The 23,434-nt window shown below is 37.1% G+C and overlaps 1 protein-coding gene across 1 annotated transcript in view; it reads left to right on the forward strand.

Moving 5' to 3' along the window:
* Nucleotides 1-23,434, forward strand: part of SH2D4B (SH2 domain containing 4B) — a 68,113-nt gene that overhangs the window by 35,616 nt on the left and 9,063 nt on the right. Inside the window, exon 6 of the mRNA XM_042863263.1 lies at nt 2,280-2,407. Coding sequence (XP_042719197.1) covers nt 2,280-2,407 — 128 coding nt within the window. The remainder of the gene's footprint in view (nt 1-2,279; nt 2,408-23,434) is intronic.

Genomic DNA, 23,434 nt, shown 5'->3' on the forward strand with positions numbered 1-23,434 from the left:
ATTTTTCTGAGCTACTTAAATAAAAGTCTTCTTTGAAAGGGAGTACTATAAACACTAATGAAAATGATGTATTTTAAAACAGATGATCTGTAACTTGTAAGAAGAAGTTCTGTGCTTCTGAAGCGAGGATACTGTCATTAAAATTTGCCCAGGGAGGTTGTGGATGCCTTGTCCTTAGATGCGTTCAAGGCCAGGCTGGATGTGGCTCTGGGTAGCCTGGTCTGGTGGTTGGTGACCCTGCACACAGCAGGGGGGTTGAAATTAGATGATCCCCAAGGTCCTTTTCAACCTAGGCCATTCTGTGAATTTGGTAGTACCAGACATGAATGTTTTGAAAAAGGGGTTGAAAAAATACTGAGGTATATGTTCTGATGGTTATACAGCTCATGTTCAACACTGCTTATCTATTATAAGCTATGCTTTAAACATGTATTGTGATTCAGCATATATGTAAATGTATATAGATCAACTTCCTACACTTAATACAAGTATGGCGAAGAAAGAATGTAGGTATCTAAAATTTTCCTTCTCTTGTGAGGTGGGAATTCAAGGGGGAGATGTACAGTATGTGGTTATTTATAGCTGGTCTGAGGCAGACCTTCAGCCTTAGGGAATGCAGGTTTAGTGTCATATCTCTAGCTTTTTCTATGTGACGCACAACCCCTGTAGTTTTACCTTCTCCTGTCTGTTTATTCAGCTTTTTCCTTTTGTTCTTTTTGTATACTGTGCTTACATTTTACTTGTACTTTTGTGGCAGTATTTTTCTCTTCTGTCATGTATGAACATGTTTGACAACACTAACGTTATAGAAAATGACAGTGATTTTGAGATTTGTCTTTGGGCAAAAATAAATAAATTTCACAAGCCTTTCGCTGTTAAATAGTAGAAGTAGAGCAAAATAAGTTAAAAAATGGAAATGGGTTGAAGGGCTTTGGAACTCAAATGGTTTCCTGTTTCTTTATCGAGGAAAGCTATTAAAAAAAAACAGAAATAAGAAACATACATAGGATTTTTGTTTATTTCATTAAGTGCATATCTGTGTCTGAATCTTCACTTTCTCCACTCACTTGTATGTTTACATCTTAAAATTTGGTTATGAATGTTGGTCAGATCTACCCACGTTTTGATGGAATTTAGCAGTTACTGTTACTTTGGGCTTCATCACTCGATATTAACAAACTCAATCACTATTTTTATTAATTTTCATATCATCAAGCAGACATCATCTATCTTTTTTCTCTTATTCATTTCTAAAGATAAGTTTACTGACATGAATTACTGAACCTCACATGTCAGTTTCATGTTTGGTGCCTTCTGAGTTGACGTTTTATTACTAGTTCTTCCATTACGTTGTCTGGAAATACCTGATGTTAAATAGCAGCTTCGTGGCAGGTGGGCTCAGAAAGCAAGAAATAGGTAGCTGGCTACTGTACTGCTCCCTATGAAGAGTATGTCTGTCTTGCCAAATGAAAGTGACATTATACTACAAGTGGACATACCTGCACCAGCTTGAAGATTTGATAACTTTCGTTAACAATTTGAGCACACAGAATTCCACCGGATTTCAAACAGAAATCCATAGTAAAACCTCCCTTCTATTTGTGTTACCAGGGTAAATGAGACTGTGTGCTTGACTGGAACACAATCATGCTTCGTTTTGATACTATAGAGCTACCTTCAGTCCTCATGTAGGATTGCTGGATGTGTTTCCCATATATTTTACCTGACTTGCCTTTTACTAGCTAATATAATCTAAAATACTTGTAAAGTTGTAAGGGAGGCTGGCAAATCGAGAGTGCCAAGGCAACATAAGGACTTAAACCAAACATTTCCTCTCTCATGCTCGGTGGTTTAGGTAAAGGAAATATTATAGGTGATTCTGGATTAGAATTTCTTGCCAGGACAAAGGAATATATTCTAAGCAGGAAAAAAAAAACTACTTGTGAAAGTTAGGTGGAATACAAAGGCTGCCTGAAATGCCCCTTGCATCTTTCGTGATAAATTGTTTTTTCAGTTGTAGTTCTTTGCTTAAGAAATTAGAATTCTGTTAAATTCTGAAAATGTTTTTGTTTTAAATAAGAACCCAAAAGAATTTGAACAAATAAAAAAGAACATAAAAATTGTTCAGTGATCTATACTGAACAGCAATTACACTGAACGTGCTGTACTTTTAGGTGTGTGTTGTAAAATACATACAAAAGAGATTTTGAATTATATTGACCCTTGCTTTCTTACACTGCTGATTCCCTATGTCACCACCTTCTTGCCTTTTAACATAGTAAAATCTGGGAACGTCCTTCTAGACCCTTTTCAAGAGAAGTCATCATTCGCTGGTTCAAAGAAGAGCAGGTCCCTCGACGTGCTGGGTTTGAGAGGAACACCAACAGGATTGCTCAGTGGTTTCATGGTAATATCCTGATCTTTATTTTCCCATCTTATAGAGCTGTAAGCGTACCTTCAGGAAGTAAATCTTACCGACCTTTCCTTTCAGAAAGGAATGTTTACTGACAATGTGAAACCTGGTGCATGTTTAGCATTTTTTTTTTTTTGCATCATTCCTTCTTCTTAGCATGTGCTTTCCCTATTTTCTTTTTCTGATTAAGTAGATTTGTGACTCAAATCGCTGATGTTTTTCAGGAGTATTTTGATTAAAAAAATAATAATAAATGCTTTCTGTAATATGGCAAGCCAAGCAGGAAGAACAGACTAAGATGGGATGAGGGGGATTTAAAATGAAGTGGCAAATATTATAGTGGTATGTTATGTGAATGTCTCACATTAAATCTTTTCTTTCCCTGATTGGCAAACAAGATTTGAACTTATGTGTCTAACACCTGTTGCGCTTTGCATACCATGGTATTTTTATTTTCTCTTTGTTTTGCAAAGAAGAAATATTGAGATGTCTTAATTTTTTTCTGAATGTCCTGGAGAATACAGGAGAATGTGTCTGTCTTGCATAAGGAAATGGCAATACAAATGAAAGCCATTCTGCAAAGCCAGAATTATGGCTAACTACTTGAGCCAAATAAACAATAATGTAATAATCATTTGGATAGGTGGGTGTTTCTATGGAAAGGACTACCGCCTAGTATTTAATATTGTTAATATTGTGATTAACAGTGGGTTTTCAAAACCTCTATAAAAACATCATTGAAGAACTTCTGTATTTTCTTCTATCCCAGTTTTGGACCGTAAAATGGGAGGATACTGTTCTGCTCACATTAAGATCTTTTTGAATGCAGTGCATTAAGATATCTATTACAGCATTATTAAAGAAGTGCATTCGTTAGGTACAGAATTACATGGTTTTGCTGAGGTCAGCAGGCCCTTGCTTATCAGATTCGACTGACAAGTCCTTCAGCTTTTTTTTTTTTTTTTTTTTTTTTTTCAAGATTAAGCACTAGCTTATTTGCTGTCTTCAAATTGTACTATAAATGTCTGGTATTTTCTACTCATATAGAGATGAAGGCTTTGGGTTGTTGTTAGGCTATATTTAAAAAAGACAAGTAATAAAAGAAAATGTAGTTGCTGTTATATCTTTATCTTGGGTTATATTAATATGATAAGGTGCTGATCTCTTCTCCCTATTGACCAGTGATAGGATCCGAGGGAATGGTATTAAGCTGCATCAGGAGAGGATCAGGTTGGGTATTAGGAAAAAGTTATTCACGGAGAGGGTGGTCAGGCCTTGGAACAGGCTCTGAGGGAAGAACTCCAAGCTGCTGGAGTACAAGGGGAATGCTCTCTGACATAGGGTTTGATCTCTGTGTGGAGCCAGGGGTTGGATTCAGTGATCCTTGTGGGTTTCTTCCAACTCAGGATATTCTGTGATACTATAATTTGTTTCCTCTGTTTTCCCTTGTCCTTTAGCCTTTCTCTTCTGCTTGAAATCTGCTTAATCGTGTTATTTTTTTTTTCCTTTTCCAATTGGTTTACCAGCCATTATGTTCAGAAGAAACTTCAAAAATGTAGGACATTGAGCCATCACATATTCTGTTCAGCATTTGGTTATTTTTCATTCAGAACATACAAGAGAGTTAGTTCCCTTCTTGTCTGGGGAGTGGTTGATTTCTAAATATTTCCCCAGCTTTAGTTGATTCTAATGTCTTACTACTGTTGATTTTATTTATCCACTTTTTCCACATTATTTATCCATTTTATTTATCTGAGAGAGTGGGATCTGTCAGAAGTATGCTGAGTGTAACGTGAGATGACTAACTGAGGAATTTGCGAATTGCCTGTCTGTTATGTGGCTTCATGTATGTTTGCTAAGCGCTTTACGCAGCATTGTGTCAACTCTGCTTGCCTTGAGGTTGAAAGAATAGTTCAAAGGCTGCAGTTCAGAATATCACAGAATCACAGAATGGCCAGGGTTGGAAGGGACCTCAAGGATCATGAATCACCAACTCCCCTGCCACAGGCAGGGCCACCAACCTCCCCATTTAATACCAGACCGGGCTGCCCAGGACCCCATCCAGCCTGGCCTTCAACAGTTCCAGGGATGGACAGGGCATCCACAACCTCTCTGGGCAGCCTGCTCCAGCACCTCACCACTCTCATAGTAAAGAACTTCCCCCTGACATCCAACCTAAATCTTCCTTCCCTCAACTTAAAACTGTTTCCCCTTGTCCTGCTGTTATCTACTCTTTCAAAGAGTTGATTCCCCTCCTGTTTGTAGGCTCCCTTTAGGTACTGAAAGGCTGTAATGAGGTCACCTCACAGCCTTCTTTTCTCCAGGAAAAGAATATCTGTAAATTTCATGGCTTGTGAGTGCTGGGGGAAGGTACCAGGTGAACACAAGCTGATGGTTATTGCCATCTGGTAGAAGGAATGCGCAGGTTGCCTTTAGTCATCATTCCTATTCCACATAGATATTACCACAAATGTTTTTAGGACTTGCTGTCACCTTTTCTGGAAGTTTTACCAAGAGCAGATCTGGAACAAGTTTGGTCACCAAATTATGTTCTCATTGTGTAACTTTACATCAGAGAATAGATAGAGGCATACTGTTAGGCATGAGTAGAAAGGTATACATTTCTGTCATCCATACTGACCCTATTCTATGTGTACACAGAGCACATTAGTCTCCAAGGCTGTTAGTCTCATGCTTTTCATCACTGCTGAATTCAGACACAGAGATGAAAGATGTTCATATGCCAGCTGTTATGCAGAATGAAGAAGAGCCCTCTGTTGGATAATATGGAGCTCGTTACATGCTGAATGAGGCAAGTCAGGCTGGAAAATCTGTCTAGTATTTGAAGGTCTGATGACAGGGTCACTCCGGTTTTGCACCATAGCCTGTAGATAATAGCCATACTGTAGTTTTAATTTATTTTAAATAATTATAAAGTAGTACTGTTTATAACCTCCATGTATAGGTTTTATGTTTTGGAATGCTATGCAAGAAGAAGGTTGTCCTTGCAGGGCTCTACATATTCTCTATATGGTGGATTTAAACATAACTATTAGAATCATGTTTACCTATTCATTTTTTGGGAGATGGAATGATGTTTTTTATATTCCCAGAATGGTTCACTATCAAACATTTACTGCATTTCTAATAGTGCTTTTCTGAGAGAGAATTTGGAGTTGTGTTTAGATCCTGCAATAGGTTCCTGCATGTGATTATGGATGTTATGAGTAAAGTCAGATACATAAATTGTGATCCAAATCCTTCATCAGCTCTAGTTCAGTTCTCAGCTTCTTCCTTAGGAAATAATAGATGTTTTGCTGTTTCTGAGAACTAAGATGATCCTTCATATACCACGTCACTCTACTTAGTTCATAATGATTGTTTTAGTGTGTTGATTCTTTTGAAGGTTTTGGAATTGTATTTCTAGTGCCATTACAGTTCCAAAGTGTCTACACAGGCAGGTTATTAGCAAACAAAATAAATGTTTTAGACTCATGGCTCCACTTGGAAGGGAGCAAAGTATCACGGTGAGGTAATGTGAGCTGTAGCGTGTGGCAAGGAGAAAGGAAGCTCAAAAGAGCAGCAGGGAAATTGTAGAATGAGGTAAATGAATAATTAATGTGAATAGGCTAATTGCTAGTGTGGAATTGTTTTCTTATTCTTCTACAATACATTGTCCTTCTTGACTGCTTGTTAACTGGAAGCTATGTTCTAAAGATGTAGATGAGATAGAGAAAGGCAATTTCACTAAGGAGATACTGTAGACACTAAAAATGTGAGACTATAAATAACAGGTGACTACAGGAGTAGAAACAAGTTTATAGTGTTAACAGTTTCATTAATACAAACTGATCAGGTGCCATGCCTGATCAAAGATTAAAAAATATGGTGTTTTTTTTTCCAATTATGTGCTTTCGAGTTTAAGCTTGTGCCAGAACATTCTTTGAATCTTTTTCATAGAGCTTACTTCTGTGTGAGCTTATTAATTGCTTAATGGAAAAATATTTTGCTATTAAAAATGAAATTGATTTACATTCTGGAGACTTGTTGCCCCCTCTATTTAAAACACTTTTAAAGATTTTCATCTCTGTGTGCTTCTATTACAACATGAGCACTTACGATTTCATTTAGTAGGCCACAGTGATGGCTTAGTGTATTTGCCTGTAATTTTACATTAGTGCTCTGTGTTGTGTCGCCTTAGTGAATTGGACTGTAGGTGGTTAGTTTTTCTCAATTACTATAGCTATTTCATTCAGACTGTATGTAACATCACATTACATAAAGTAAAAAGGAGAGATTGTATAATCATAGAACGTAGAGTTAGAAGAGACCTTTAAAGGTCATCTAGTCCAAATTCCCTGCAATGAACAGGAACATGCACAGCTAGATCAGGTTGTCCAGGGCTTGATCCAGCCTTGCCTTGTAAGTCTTCAGGGATGGGGCATCAACCACATCTCTGAGCAACCTGTTCTTCCGTCTTCCCACCCTCAGTGTAAAAGACCTTTTCCTTGAACCCAATCTAAATCTACCTTCTTCGAGCTTGTATCCATTTCCCCTTGTTTTGTCACAACAGATCCTGCTAAAGAGTCTATCTGCTTCTTTCCTGTAGCTCCCCTTTAGATATTGAAAGGCCACTATCAGGTCACCTCCCAGCCTTCTCTTCTCCAGAGAACACTGAACAGCCCCAGCTCTGTCAGCCTGTCCTCGTAGGAGAGGTGTTCCATCATTTTTGTGGCTCTCCTCTAGACGCACTCCATGACGTCCATGTCTCTTTTGTACTGAGGACTCCACATTTGGATGCAGTACTCCAGGTAAGCCCTCACCTGCACAGAATAGAGGAGCAGGATCGCCTCCATCGACCTGCTGGTCACGCATCTTTTGATGCAGCCCGCTATACATTTGGCTTTCTGTGCTGCAAGGTCACGCTGCTCTCTCATGTTCAGCTTCCCATCTGCCAGTATCCCCAGGTCTTTTTTGACTGGGCTGTACTCAATCCTTTCATCCCTCAGCTTGTATTGGTAATGAGGGTTGCCTCAACCCATGTGCCATGTCTTGCGTTTGGATTTGTTGAACATCATGAGGTTCACCTGGGCCCACTGTTCAAGCCTTTCATGTCCCTCTGAAAGCATCCTGTCCCTCTGCTGTGTCAACTACACACCACAGTTTGGTGTTATCAGCGAACTTGCTGAGGGTGCCCTCGACCCTGCTGTCAGTGTCACTGATGAAGATATTGAAGAGTATCAGTCACAGCACTGACCCTTGAGGGACGCCACTCACCATTGATCTCCATTCAGACATGGATCCATTGATCACCACTCTCTGGACTTGATCCTGCAGCCAGTTCTTTGTCCATTGAACATTCCACCAGTCAAATCCGTACCTTTCCAGTTGGGAGGGAAGGATGTTGTGGGGTACTGTCAAAGGCCTTGCTAAGTCTAGATAGATGGTATCAGTGGCTCTTCCCCTGTCCATTGATGCAGGATGTTCCTGAGCTGAAAGCTCTGCTGTTCATCTATGGAAATGAAAGAAATATCTATGTAAAAAAACTCAAACAAGTGAGAGCATAGATTATTTGGAAAAAAATAAAATAAAAAACATATATAAGGACCTAAAACTTATGCATTTTAAAGAAAATAAGGACGAATATGTTCAAGTACAATGTCCTACCTACAAAGGTTGTGTATTCTATGACTGGGGGAAAATGATGCTGATCACGTATTATGATAAAAGTGAATGCAGAAAGCCTTGTTTTCCTGACCAACTCCATGAATCTGAGCTGTGCTTCCCTTTTACATATACTGTAGTATGTTCCCTAGACAATGGATCGTGTTTTTTCCTTTCCATGTCAGTCATGTGTTTTCATTAGTTATTTCATCTGCACACAAAGTGCACTTAGATGTCAGCCATTGCCAGCATAAGGTATTCAGCTCATACTACATATCTTTAAATACTGGATCTGGATATTTCTCCTTTTCTAGCGTAGCACGTGTGTTCTGGATAGAACCTTGTTAGTGTTGGACAAACTACTGATATCCTACCTATTAGTAATCCATATCTGATTGTCATGTGTGCCTGCAGCCCTTCTTTCTTTGCCTGCAGCGTTATGCTAACATACATTCTACTTTACAGGCATCCACTTGGCCACCTTCAGCTTACGCTAGAGTAAGTCACATTTATTATTTTACCTGCAGTATTTTCTCTGTGAAGTACAACAAATATCTTTAGACTCAAGGTCAGAAAATTTTCCTGGTCGCTCAGCGGATGGCCGCCTTTCTGATCCTTCTGTCTTACTACTCGAAGTACTGAAACCATGATGCTATTGATCCAGCCTGTAGGCAAAGGATGACAAGTTATCAGTTGGATAGTTCTTTTGAAACCATGCTGTTTTCCTGTTAAGCAAACCTACCTCTCTCAAACAGGGTATCAGCAGGTATGTTGTGTAGCCATGTGGGGGGGAAAGCATGCACCTGCACAAAATTATGTTGCTGGTTAGTCTTAAGTATAGATCAGCCAGTTAGAAACAGATTGTGACACTTAAAGTGCTCTCACCACGGGAGATAAACAGTAGGAGATAATATGAAACAAAGCGAAGAGATTTCTGTGAGTCTGTTGGCAGCTAAACCTTTATGAGCAGCTTCTCAATATGACTCTGGATGAAGGCAGAATGAGTTGCAGAGTGGGAAACACAAATTCACTCTTTTCCTGCAAGGGAATGACAACTCCTTCTTCTCTCTTGAATTTCAGAAAAGTCAGTTCTTCTTTCTACTTCCTTGTCTTTCAGTGAATGGGACTGTCACATCACCATCTTGTGAAACTTTTTGAGGTAAAACTCCAAAAGAGCTTGACAGAATAACACACTGTATCGTAACTTACTTCCGCATCCAGGATGAGTACCTGTAGTATAACACATAATAGACCTTAATCCATTATATGAAAGAATAAATTATATAGAATTCCACAGAACATTCTGCCATTGCTATTAATGCTGTCACTGTTGTATTTCTGGGGAGCACATGGATTTTTGTAAATCCATTCCACTGTGCTTGATGGAAAAAATGTTTTGGATTTGTAGTGAGATGCAAATATTTACAGATGTTTCTGTGCAAGTTATCAGAGAATTAATTAACCATGGGACAGAACTTGCTTCTGTTTTCATTCTTAACCATGCTGTTGTTTTCGGAGTAAGCTTTGAGATCATAGGGTGCCAGTTGCAGTAAGGGATTCTGCATACTCTCAACCTGTGTCCAGATCCTCTTACGTAAGTAAAATTATTTGATTGATGAAAATCAGATAAAGCAGAAGGTTCAAGTTCAGACTTGAGATAAGAAATTAAGAAAACATTTCTGTTTTCATCTTGTTGTGAGTGTGAGTCTAGCTGCTAGCTCATTTATCTTAATTCTAGTTGTAGGGAATGGTGACCGCTTTTAATGGCTTAACAGAGAACTGGGGTGGACTCCAAAGGATGTCCAGATCTGGATCACTGCAAGAGCTGCATATGGTTATTATCATGCCATTCTTTGGGCATTAAGTTTTTCCTATCCAAATATTATTCTCATTTTACTTCCAACTGTTTTTCAATGTTTGATTGACTAAATCAAAACATGAGAATGTTGCAAGCAGCTAGAAAGGACTGTAATTAACAAGATAGATTAAAGTTCTGAAATCTAGTCAATTGTGTGACAAGAAAAGTAACTTATTATTCTCCCTGACTTGTTTTTCTTTGAGTTAGAAAAAGAAGTGCAGTTTCTTAAGTACTTACAGAAAATACCATGATCAAACTGCTTCATAGAAATCTATCTGGAACAATTATTTTAGTATGAATACAGAAAATGTTCTAAATGTAGCATGTTTTAGATTTTATTCCTAAATCAATACTAAGTTTTAATGACTGCTTAGTTAAAAACAAACAAACAAAAAAAAACCATGTAGAAAGATCCCTTCTAAGTCCAGTAATGTGATTGTGAGAACAAATGTAAATAGACTTCAGATTTGACTACTACTAAAAAAAAAATACGGATTCTTAAACCTTGTATATATTCAATATACTTTCAGGCAAAAACATTTTCCTTCACCAGTGAAAAAGTTTTGAAAGTGAAGAACTCAGTATATGTTCTGCTTAATTTCCTGCTATAAGATATATTGTAAAATCTCATTTGTAGGTCTGCATGTTATCTGTGACTTTTTCTCCTTATATTGAGTGAGCTCTTCTGTTATTGTGGTTTGCTGTTACAGTTGTCACTGAGATTTCCAAAAAAAGTTTCCAAAAAAAGCCAAAACAGCTTCTTCAACATCTATGAAATGTTCTATGTACATTGTGAAAAGTGTTTTTGAAGACCATCATTGACATATTTGTTTGGTAGTAAATATGATGTGATAGGCACGTGGCTATTTGTACACATATAAAAAAAAAAAAGTCCTTAAATTTTCCTATTTTTTGGATCTGTTCATTTCGTTATAGAAAGTAGATGGCTTGATTGATTATTTTTTAGTGGTGGATGTATTTTTGTCAACAACCAGATGCCTTTGTGTGTTCAACTGCCTTTCTTCTGTGTCTAATTCACAATGAAGAACATTATCACTAGAGGCTCTGGGAAGTTTTTATTTACCTGATATTGTTAAGTAGTTTTGGTGATCGCAGAGAAAATTGAACTGTATAATTGTCATTACAACTGATAACATCTTCAGTGTGTTTGTGTTAGTGTGTCTGGCTACAAACAGGGGGCCAAATTTGTAGCACTACTCTCTCTAGGTTCTTTCTGAAGTTAGTTGTTTCATGCTAGGTTCATACAGCAACTCTCACCTACGTTGTAAGGTGCAAAGAAACTTACCATGGGAAGGCAGAAGCTGGATATTTCTGCAGCTTGTTGACAATGCCTTTCTGGACCCTACCCGATTGAGCCCTGGCTGACTTCCCAGGGCTGCTGTATGACAGACTCAGAATGAAAAAGTCAGCTCTTGTTTATAGGTCAAACTGGAACTTTAATGACTCTTGTTGGATGCAGTGAAGAATCTAAACTTTCATAGACTCAGATAAAAAGGAAATTAAAATTAAAATGACATAGGCATATCAATACAAATTGGTATCAGTGTAAAAGGCCAGTGGAAAATATTAGCAGCTCTAGTAAATTAGAAGTTTGTTCAAGGCTGTAATGTGATATTCTGTTTACTACCATGTTACTCAATTAACTTCTAGACATTTCAGTGTCTATTCATTGGGCAAATGCTCTTACAGTGAGACTGTTAAATTAATGAAATCGTATTCATAATGCATTCTCAGTGTGCTGAATGACAGATCAATATCTGCATAAAATAAAGTCAGTTAATGTAGCAGTATACCGGGAAGACTCTGAACACAATCAACCTGGATGTCACCTCTCCATAGTTAACTGGTAAAATTAAAAAACAAAAACAAAAAACAAAAACAAAAACAACACTTTCCATACATCTGCACACTTTATATTACACCATTCAGGATGTTTGTTTACAGAAAATGTTGAAGCTTGCCTATTTACAGATAGATTTGCTTTTCATTTAACTCATGAGCACATTTTCTATATCTAGTAGTCCTTACTTATGTTGAAATCTTACTGTTCTGTTTCACAGTAGTGACTGTGAAGCTTCATGTTTGCTTTAGGTAGGACTACAAATTAATTGCCATTCTGTGAAGCACTACCACTAAGTATTTGTAAATATTATTTCTACAGATACAAAATAGAAACAAATTACTTGGGCCCATAGAACTATCAATCACGTTTCCTAATCTAAAGGTCATCCAGACTTCTTCCTTTTATACTCTATACATATTTCTTAATCTTTTAACTAACAATTATGAAATTATATGCTATGTGAAGTATTCCAGAATCCAGTCAGTAATGCTTATTTTGGAAAATGTGTGCTGTTTTAAAGGACTGTGCAGTTTATCCTTCTAGATAGATGTTCTGTCTTTGACTCGTGTTTCTTGTTCAGATGAAACACTTGTTAATTTGCAAATATAAGTGTTTCTTCTGGCACTGTTTGTTTTTTTTTATTTAGAAGAATTTCTTGTTAAATGTACGTTTATAGTTGAGTGAAGTGAGATTAGGGAAGCTGATAAAATCCAATTCATGCCAAGATTGAGAGAAGTAATCTGAAAAAAACGAAAGCAGTAAAATTAAATGACAGAGATTGTACTATGCAACTTAATTAATTTCGAGATATTTTCTGACAGCTTCACACAAAGCATAATGAGGACAAGATGTTACCTTTACTGAGATGATAAAACACTGTTAACAAAGGGATCCAGATATTTCAGGTTAACAGTTGTCTTCACATCTGAAAAGGAGAAATGAAATGAAGCCCATCTTTGGTGGTTTACTTTATGTGTTGCTCTGAACATATCAAGAAATGACTCTTTTGTGAAGCACTTAATCCCCTAAATTAGATAGATTTAGGATGTACTGGATTTATGCTCAGTGCAGGGAAGGCTTTGTTCATGTTACTATTTCTCTTAAACCCTTTTTTTTCCTTCTTCTCTATTGCCACATTGGGACTCAATATCTATTTCTTCTTAGTAAGAACTTCTGAGCAGCAACTCATGTAGAAGCAGCACAAGCACTGTTTCTGTCCCAGTAGAATGTGGTTGGGAGGATACCCTGCTCCTTTCCACACTCTTCTACTCTCTTGCTTTCATAATGTATTTCAGATTTATATTTGTATGAGCAAACTCACTTCTGTTTTAAACATCTGTTTTTCTAACATTAGTCAAGATGCAATATCGTCTGTTTTAAGAGCACAATAAACCTTTCAGATACTTAAATTTATTTCTTCAGATTCCCAGGTACCTGATCCTATTTATGATGGTGCAAATGTTAGTGATTTTTTTTTTTTCCTTTCAAAGAGCGTAACATGATGTTAAACATTGATGTTAACAAACATTCTTCTTATTGGTTAGGTACATATGCCACCCAAATGAAGAGGAGAAGCTCCATTTAACCAAAATTCAAAAGCCTAAATATTCTGATGGGGTGTTATCCAGAAAAGTGCAACCCACCTGCATGTCTGTGTTTGCATATAGGTATAAAATATTTTTAACCAGCTGTAAGTAATTTTGTGGTATAGGTATATTTCAAAACATAACAATTGAAATTTAATTGATATTATTATTTGTTTAGTTTGTTTCTTCCTTCTCTGTACTATGTTGTACAGAAATGCCATTTACATGATGCGGTCATCCAATAATACTTGTATTGAATCTGAATCCTGATTGTTCTTCTTGTGCTTCAGAAAGAGGACAGGGTTTAATTCGGTTTGTGCCACTTTAACAAGTGATTGAACCAAACTGCAAAGCACTTTTAGAAGTGACACTGAATGAATATGTCAGTAAAAGCAAAAACGTATAGTAGAGTTACCAAACGCACTTGGACAACTTTTGGTGTAGTGTTTTCTTGCCTGTGGATATGATATATTAGAAATGTTGTAAACATAACAATTATTGTGGCTTTGAGCACAACAGTAGCAGTGTTGGGTTCTTGGAAATATAAAATTTAGGGATATAAAGAAGAATCATTCTCAGAAGCAATTTATCCATTTAAGAATCTCTCACTATGGCTTATTAGGACATAAATTCTAAAACAACTTTCTGCAGGGGCATTGTTCGCTTAAGTTAGTTAGGAACTTCGGTACTTGCCATGAACAACTCATAAATCCTATGCCCCCCTCTGCTTTTATCTTGCTCTTTCATCTACCTACAGTAGATATACATTAAGATCTACTGCAGTCAATATGTCTGCATATTTAAATGATTAAAGCTTACTTGTGTCAAAATTAATAAAGTCTCTTTTCTGGGTTAGATTTATTTGCAGGTTTTCTTGTGGAACACTTGAAATTTGGAAATAATCATTGAAATGAGAACTGTTAATTAGAAGTTGTTAGTGGCTTTTATTTTGTGGTGAATCTTTTGACTTGGAAATACCATAGAAGTATTAGAAATAATGTTGTCAGTTTTTATACAAAAGCCATTCCTTCTGAACAGAAAACCTTTGCTTTGAAATTTCAATTAATTTATAGATTTAAAAGTTGAAAAAAATGCAATAATATTTAAAAATATTATGAAACTGGAATATTTGTATTAACTAGCTCCAATATATTTATGGATCATCAATTTGACTATTTCTTTTTCCTGACATTAATGATTTACAGCAAATTTTGCTGGGGTAAAACCAATGAATTTCCCCATCTGCCAGGTGATGAGATGCCCATTCATTTTTTTGTCTATTGTTGAAGTCTTGCTCTGAACAAAGATCTTAAACTAAAATCTGGTTTCTCCAGTAGTAAGTCTGTTCTCATTTACAAACCTTTTGTTTGCAATTGTTCAGACTTGTTGTCTTCCACTTACAGAAAGCAGTAATATACACATACTAAGAGAGCAGATGCCTTGAGTTCTAGGTTCCAAATGCAGCTTAGTGCCACATAAGAGAACTTGCACAAAATTCTGATTCTAATGCTTTCAACTTTCAAAATTTCCTGTAATGGATAATTTTGACTTGCAAATGGTTTCCACTTTTTATATTACTTTTTCTTTGAGTTGTTTTTAAAATGAACTTTTTATCCAAAGAATAATTTCCCCCAGCCTCACATAGTTCTCTATATGTTGTATGTGTTCAGAACCGTACCTCCCAGCTTAATTATCTTATTGTAAACATCTCTGTGTGGATGTCATCCTGGCCAAGGCTATTTAATAGTAGCACTATTCTGTGCACCACTCTTGTTTATTTTCTACCTCTGGAGTATAATCTGACAATGTTGCTTCAAAATTGGTTGTATGAAGCCAGGAAGGAGCTGTGTAAACAGAGACTATTTTTAAAATTAATTCTTCAACTTTGTCTTTTTACAGAAAACTTGATCAAAGGAGTCTCATCAAGAAGTTCATTTGTGTAATTGGCTTGACAAAAGCTTGATCTTCTATATTTTCTTGTGTCTGTGCTGCCCTCAGAAGTAGTCAGGAGGAGCAAGGATTTATGATGGCTGGAGTTATGAGAACATAAGCAGATCCTTGGAGGGCTTTTGATCTCTTATCCTCTCCTTTTGCAGACCAGCTTTCTTATCTTTTCCCTTGATGTAGATTTCATTTGCATATTGGAAGATTTTCTCTATCCTTTTTGAATTCAGAAATTCAAATTCAGTAAATCAAAGTATGAGGATTTAAATGGGAGATTACAAGATGAGTAACTGATCTGGTTAAGAAGAATCGCTCACGAATGATGCCCACAAGCTAGAATTTCTTTTTCCTCTGTTATTTGTGTGATCAGGACCAAACGAATGCAACTATTTTGCCTACCTGGAGAAAGTATGGTGAGTTTTGTCCAGCTTTCTAAGAAACTGCCAACTGTTTCAGTTTTCGTGCACAACACTTTATCAGTACTGTTGTACTAGAGCAGAGCTATTTCTCTTCTATTACTCGGCCAGGATCAAAGCTTAAATCAGCTTCTTTCCTTCAGATATTTTTTTCTGTGTGCGCTACACCATCCTATAGTTTCTAGCCTAGTCAGGCTGCTCAAGTGAGCTATTCCTGTGAGTGCTTTACTGTTTTTACAAATGCTAGTATTTCAAGAGGTACAGTAAGGTTTTAACGTCTACTTTGCAGTAGTCACATCATACCTCTATCACAAAAGTTTATTGATAGTTTGTTTAGTGGGTTTTTTCACACTGAACAGGAATAAAAATACACTTCCATTTATATGATAAAGAGGTGAGTGTATCCTACAGGAGTAATATTTGTAATAAAGTTCCCTATTTGGATTAGCATATTGATATTCTTTCAAAGACTGCTTGTTTCTTATCTTCAGACTTCTCCATGAATATGCTTACTTCCATGCTATAAAGGCTAGTCTGACAGTCCTTGAATTATAGAATCATAGAATCATGGGTGGTTTGGGTTAGAAGGGACCTCAAAGATGCTTTAGTTAAAAGCCCCATGCGATGGGCAGGGTTGCCACCTGCTAGAACAGCATCCACCAGGCACCATCCAACCTGGTCTTGAAAACCTCTAGGGATGGGACATGTGCAGCCTCGCTGAGCAGAGTGTTTGAGCGTATCACCTCCCTCCCTGTGAAAAATTTCACCTTGGAATGTATTCTAAATCTCCCATCCATTAGTTGCCCTGTCCTGTTACTATTTAGTCATGTAAAAAGTTACTTTCAGAGTGACCTGTGTATTTTTTAAAAATGTTAACTAAGTACAGTGGTGTCTAGGTTGCTTGTACAGGACGGATGTGGTTTTTTTTTTCCTTTTGTTTGCTTTTTTTTTTTTAACTTTCAAAAAACTTTTATAAAACTTTTATTTTCTATTTTCATCCCAACAGAAAAGAGAAAAACACAATTATGAAGAATATTTGCATTGTTTATGAAGGGCATTCCCTGGTATCAGTCTTACCTTGACTTTACCAGAACGTAGAAGCTTCCAATTTAAGTCAGTGTGAGCATTATAACATAAAATATTCTTGCCTCTATTTTTTTATTAAGTTATTGATACTAAGTAGGTAAATTACACTCATGGAATATGGTTGAAGAAGACATTGAGAATATAAAGGTAAATTGTTCCAATTTTTGTATGACCTACTTTTCAAAAACTGTATAGATGAGAAAAACTAAGGGATAACAGCAGAGGTTTAATGCAGGACAGCCCATCCCTAAAGAAAAGTTCAAATGTATACATATAGATGAGGTAAAATTAGAAACACAAAAGATTAAATCCCTTTATTGTACAATCTTTTCTTTTATGATAGGCAACAATAATGTACAAAGAAGAGTTTGAAATCTGTTTTCCTTCTGGCTAATGCATTCTATATGCTGATCTGAAAGTAAGGAAAGAAAGAAACCAGCACTGTGCTTTGAGGAGACATTAACAGACAAATTTATAGCTCTATTATACCAGTGGTGTATTCAGGCAAGTAATGCAAACGCCTATCTTTTATGTGCTGCACTGCTTGTTAGTGAATGCGGTGTAAATATTTTGACAGTGAGTATAAAAGGCTTTTTACAGTATTTGATAGTCTGGGTGTAGAATGAACTTTAAAGGAGACAATTAATGGGTATGTTTTCAGCAAAGTGCATAGGGAATTAACTCTGAGCCACACTGGCGACAATGAATGTAGCGCATCTGATTTTCTGTAGATCTGAAGGAAAATACCCATTATAATTGTATTACTCATTTAGATAGAATTTTCAGAGATCCCTGGGAGTGGAAGGCACTCATTTCTTTCTGAATTTTAGTAGCTTTTTAATTGCTTTAAGGAATCTTCAGAGAATTAAGGAAGCTTCTGAGATCTGAGCTTTCCTTCTTTTATGAGCTGATCCTGATAGAACAGAGAGATGAATCTGTATTATAAAACAAAACAAAACATCAGTAGTGTGTATTTATTCCTATGACACTTTGTCTTGGTGAATTTCTCCTGTAAGTAGAGGCAAAGGGTAGTTCTGTTCACCTTATGTCTTCAAGGAGAGCTTGTTCAAAAGCATAGTGTGTCATTAATATTCCTCATCCTTGCCTGAAGGGATTTCATGCCATCAGAAGCACATTATTCCTCTGAGCCTTCATTTTCTATATGTCTCTGTTTGTAGCCCAGAACATGCTGTCCATGCTGAGCAAGGCTTACAGGGGAGGTAGTTGAAATTCACTGAAGTGTTGTTTCCCAGTGCTGTTTGTATCTTCCATCTACCAGGATGGTTAAAAAGAAGAACAATCAAGAAGAATGGGTAGTGAACTCCTGCTTACTTTTCCATAGTGCAGATTAATCTCTATTTCAGGCATGCTACTTGATACATTGCTGCTGAGCTTGCACAGTATAAAAGGTGGTGAATCTGGAATAAAAAAAGGTGTCTGCAGAGGCTTCCTAACCAATGTTTGTTCACTTTGCCTCTGTAACTCAGAGAAGTCTGGCTCTTTCCTGACAGCTGAGTACCAGAAAACTGTCTGTGAAATGTCCAGTGTACTTCAAATTTACATTCAATCAGTTGCTTCCTAAGTACATCCAGGCTTTCCTTCCCGTTTTCCTTCTTAACATACAGGAAGGTTTTAATTTCAATTAAACCTGTATTTTAGGTTTTGCTTTATGTAACCTATTGTCAGTCTTTCTTTCTTATCAGCACAAAGACCTATGGACCCTTGTTTCATAACTGTTATGGGCACTGTACTATTTACTGGGACTTAAATCAGATTACCAATGTGAAGAAAAACAATAAATATCAGCATTATCATCCCTGTAAGTAGGAAGAGCATTTCATAGGAATGCTGCAATCCTGGACTTTTTGGGTTCTTGTGACACTGTAAGAGATTATTCTGTTAACTTCTGTGTCTCAAAGCTTGCTGGGGACACAGATGGACTTGTTCAAGTCCTGAGCAAGGACCGTGAAAACCTTTGTCTTAAGGAGACAGATGGACAAGTCCAGGCAAGCCCTAGGCAAAGGTTGTGAAATCCTTTGTTTGGGGGAACGTAGATGGACAAGGCCAGGGGCAACGAGAGCGAGATGAACTGCAGCTAAATAGCTGTGAAGTGCTCCTTTGTGTGGACCTATCTCAGGATGATGGGCCATCAGGATCAGGATCAGGTGCTCAATGACTCTTGCTCGAGGCCCATCCTTGTCACGTAGGCAGGAGAACAAGGAGGATAAAAGAGGAACTGAAAACCATGAGGATAGGTTTCTGACAACAGACTCCTCGCGAAGAACGAGGTTTCTGACAACAGATTCCTCATGAAGAAGGGAAGGTTTCTGACAACAGATTCCTCGCGAAGAACGAGGTTTCTGACAACAGATTCCTCATGAAGAATGGAAGATTTCTGACAACAGATTCCTTATGAAGAACGGAGGATTTCTGGCAGCAGATTCCTCCTGAGGAGAGAGAGGAATTCCGGAAGATAGAGGGATTCCTGAAGATTGAGGTGATTCCTGCATACTGTCGAACTCTCCTGAGCCTGCTGCCTGACCGCTGTTGCTGCTTCAAGAATTGGCTCCTCGACTTCTTCGTCTACCTGCCTGCTGCCCAAGGCCGGCCACGCTGCTGCTCCCCGTCTTCTGCTGCGTTCTGCCCGGGACCTTCAAACACCGTGCAACGGGACCGCTGCTGGATCCTGCTGGTGACTGTCCTCGCTTTATGCAACTCCTGCTTCTTTTCCATCTTTTCTATCGCACTCCTTCCCTTCCCCGTCTCCCTGATTAGGTTTTAGTAATAAACTGGATGCAACAACATATGAACCGTTGTTTCTTAATCTCACACCGGGTATACAGATATTAAAGAACCTCATCTCCCTCCTATAAATTGGAGCGAGACAGACACTTGTGGTCAGATTTTGGAAAACAAACACAAACAAGCAAAAACCTCAACTGTTAATATGATGGTGTGTGGCATTTTATTTTATCTATTATTATTTTAAAACCTGGGCATTTATTTTGATGCCTAAATGGGAGTAGAACTCTTTTGAAGGTCTAGTCCCATGTGAGTTTATTCTGCATTAACAGCAGATGGTGAATGGTTTCAGCAGCTTTGTTTCTATTACCAGCAGGCTTTGATTTACTCCTTTGCTTTGCTTTTTTGCCTTTATTGCTTCTATTCTGAAACAGCAGAGATAGAGGTATTGTTATGTCTCAGCCATAGCTTTTCTCACACAATACTATTGATTTCTTCTTTCACTGTTTGTTTTTTGTACCATATTTAAAAAAAAAGAGTTGCTTTGAAAGGGAGAAAGGAAATTAAACCTTTTATTAGTTGGTACACAGCAAGATCCCACTGCTGAAAATACTTGTGCGTATACTAAATGGTGTATGTTAATTCTGCTGTAAATGCCAGAGATTTGACCTACAAGGTCTACTCTGAGAATAATCCCTCCCATTTTATGATGTTGGTCCACAACATCGGAGGTGGATGTTGGTAGTATGGCAGTAGAGGTTGAACCTTCTTGCCAATATTCTTTTAAGTTTGGTTGCCAGGTGACAGACGGCAGCCGAGGGGCGCTCTATCAAAGTGGTGTCTGACATGGAAATGTATCTGGAGCAAAGGTGTGACACTGAATTCCTCACTGTAGAATAAATATCACCCACTGACATTCACTGATGCTTGCTCACATTTATGTGGACCAAATTGTGGATGTGAGTGCAGTGAGGCAGTGGGCGGTGTGTTTCAGAAGTGGTGGCAACAACAGTGGCTCACCTCTACTGGCACAGATTTTTAAGAGCGTGGCATGAAGGCTGTTGTTTGTTGCTGCTGAAAATACATAGATAATGGTGGTGACTGTGTTAAAAACCAGTGTTTTTCAGGCACCGTTTTATCAAATAGTGTTAACATGCTCTTTTTAGCTTCTGTAGTTTTTATGGAAATAAATAGGAGGTATTACTTCTTGAGTGACGTACACGCATTCTGTTCTATACTATTTCAGCTACAGATCAGATCATAAGCCACTGTAACTGGTAACAAAGTTCTTTAAACTCTATGTGACATTGGTAGTCTCAAGGATAACATAAAGAACTCATTCTAGACTTCATAGTTTTTTTGATGAATTGTGCCCTTCCCAACGAACACCAGTAATGTGTTCAGTTAACTTCAGAGTTCACACAGAGAATTGCACCCGTGGGAGGGAATTGAAAACTGCTACCTGAGGAAACTTGCTTTGAGTGATATAGAGGCTGCTTTTCTTAAGAGCATGAACTATAGCTTCAGTTCTTGCACTGAGGGAAGCAATCACTTCACCTTTCCTGCTTTTATTCTTTTTGTACTTCTGAGTGACTGAAGGATTTGTATATTTGACTTTTTCCTAGGCCAGAGCTAGTAGCTACTGTCATGCATTTGAACTTTTATTTTAAGCCTTTTCTGTTCCACCTTATTAGGGGATATTTATTAAGCATACAAAGAAGAAAAAAGCGAGCTATATTCTAGTCCTTATTTCCCCAGCTTCAGTTTTCTTCTTAGCTACTGTTTGTTACTTGTGCATATCTTCATTTGTTGTGGTCTTTAGAATCCATGACCCTCCTCTTCAGTTAGTTTCATGGCATAGTATTCTTACTAGCTGTTCTTGTTCTTCCTTACAGTGGTTTATATACTTCTGCTGGCATGCTACCACTGCCTGTCAGACCGCTTTACCCGGTTGGAATTCTTATGCAGAAAGAGCGAGAGATTTTTCTGAAGAACTTGTAGCACTGGTTCAGCATAGGCTCAAAATAAAAAAAGAAAAAGAAAAAAGAAAAAAAAAAAAGAAAACGTGAGGTTTGTAACGGTTTCAGTTGTAGATGATCTCTTTTTGCTCTGTGTACGCGCAGAGTACACATACTGAACTTATCCTACCACTATCAGGAAGGAGGTGACGTTGCTACAGCCTTTATGTCCTTTTAAAATCCCTACGTTTTGTGGTGTTGTTACTGCAGGAACAGATTTAAGTGCTTTTACACTGGTACAATCACAGTTCACTTTATGATTTTGTACTACTTTTTAATACATACTCTTAGCTCAGGTACTGAATGTTTTCCTTTTATTGTTACATTTTAAAACACAAGAGTGTTGTTGGTTTTTTTTTTTATGGTATTCTCCATGTTAAATAATGCAATTTGAAACAGTTATTTGCTTTATAATTTTTAGTTTTATGAGATGAATGGGTATATTATTTTTTGTTTTTTGTTTTTTTTTCCTTTGAATATTCACAATAAACAGATTTCACGCTTCTTTTTAGCTTTTGTTGTACCTTGCTCGCTAGAAGGACACCTTTACATCTCTTCGTGGATCATAGCAATTACCTGTCAAAAGTGCTTTCTAAAATAATCTGGGACTCTCAAATTAATATGGAAGGCATCTATTGAAATTCTTTAGGTGAGCTGTGTATGTAATAATTTCAAATAAAGAAATACAAATTCACCTCTACTAGATATTTGTCAATATTGATCTTCCGCTTTTTTTTCCTCTGTATTTTCTTCACATTTGTGGTCTGTAAGCAGTTGTGACAAAGTTTCTTCTTGTATTCAAAATTTGAATGAGTCTATCTTTGAAAACAGCTTTCTATGATGGATTTGTGGGCTATTTACAAGACAAGACCAAGTAGGAAGCACGTTAAACCATGTGGGGCTAATATAAAACCAAGATATTGCTGATAGATATATTTACAAGAAATATAAGAGGTGAGAATTCTGTTTATTTTTTTATAGAAGTACCTTTCAAACTTGTATTTTGATTTTTATCTACCCTGCTATTTCAGTAAACATTAGGAACAAACAAACCCATGTAGGCTCATCTAAAACCATCCCAGATGCAGTAGGATCTGTTTGAAATTTTAGCTCACTTTTCTCATGATTTCTTTCAAAAGTAATTGCCTTTAGTCATAAAGTTCTGAGTAGGTTGGCTATTTACATCCAACTATATGTTTTTATCTTTGGGATCACGTAGGCAGAAAAAGCTATAGAAATTTCCTCAAATCGCAACTTTTTCAATTAATAACTTTTTTTTATTCCAAATGTTGTGTCTGTCCAGTTGACTTATTTAGTTCCGGAAAAGGGAAGATTACCTTGGAAAATTCTTTTCTAATTCAATTATTCTCTCTCAAAGTACAGTTTAGACCTGCCCGTATAATTGAACAACCACAGTCCTTTATATTATTCTGCTAACTTCTTATGTTTCCTTGTGTTTGCTCATTTGTCATATATACTTTCTCAAAGTGCTGTGTCCATATGAACTATAGCATGTGAATTATTCATGCAATGATAGCCAAGTAATATTTAAGTTCGTGTGAGTTTTGATCTAATTCTGCCGAAGACAAAGGAAATAATAGCATTGGCTTGTCTGTGTTTTGGATCTTCCTTCCTAATTTTGACTGTAGAAATAGATCACACACTTCCCCAGTTATATGTCTTAAGTTGCATAAACAGGGTAAGTCTCTTTCCTATTATGTTTTATCTGCAAATGCTCATGATTGTTCAACAAATCAATTTTTTCATGAAATAGAATGCTTTTCATAATGGTAATGAAAGCACTTTTGGCATGAATGCTCTCATAATTATTTACTTAAGCTTG

Source organism: Lagopus leucura, unplaced genomic scaffold, assembly GCF_019238085.1.
Source record: "Lagopus leucura isolate 7727_CA_CO unplaced genomic scaffold, USGS_WTPT01 Super-Scaffold_739, whole genome shotgun sequence".
Lineage (NCBI taxonomy): Eukaryota > Metazoa > Chordata > Aves > Galliformes > Phasianidae > Lagopus > Lagopus leucura.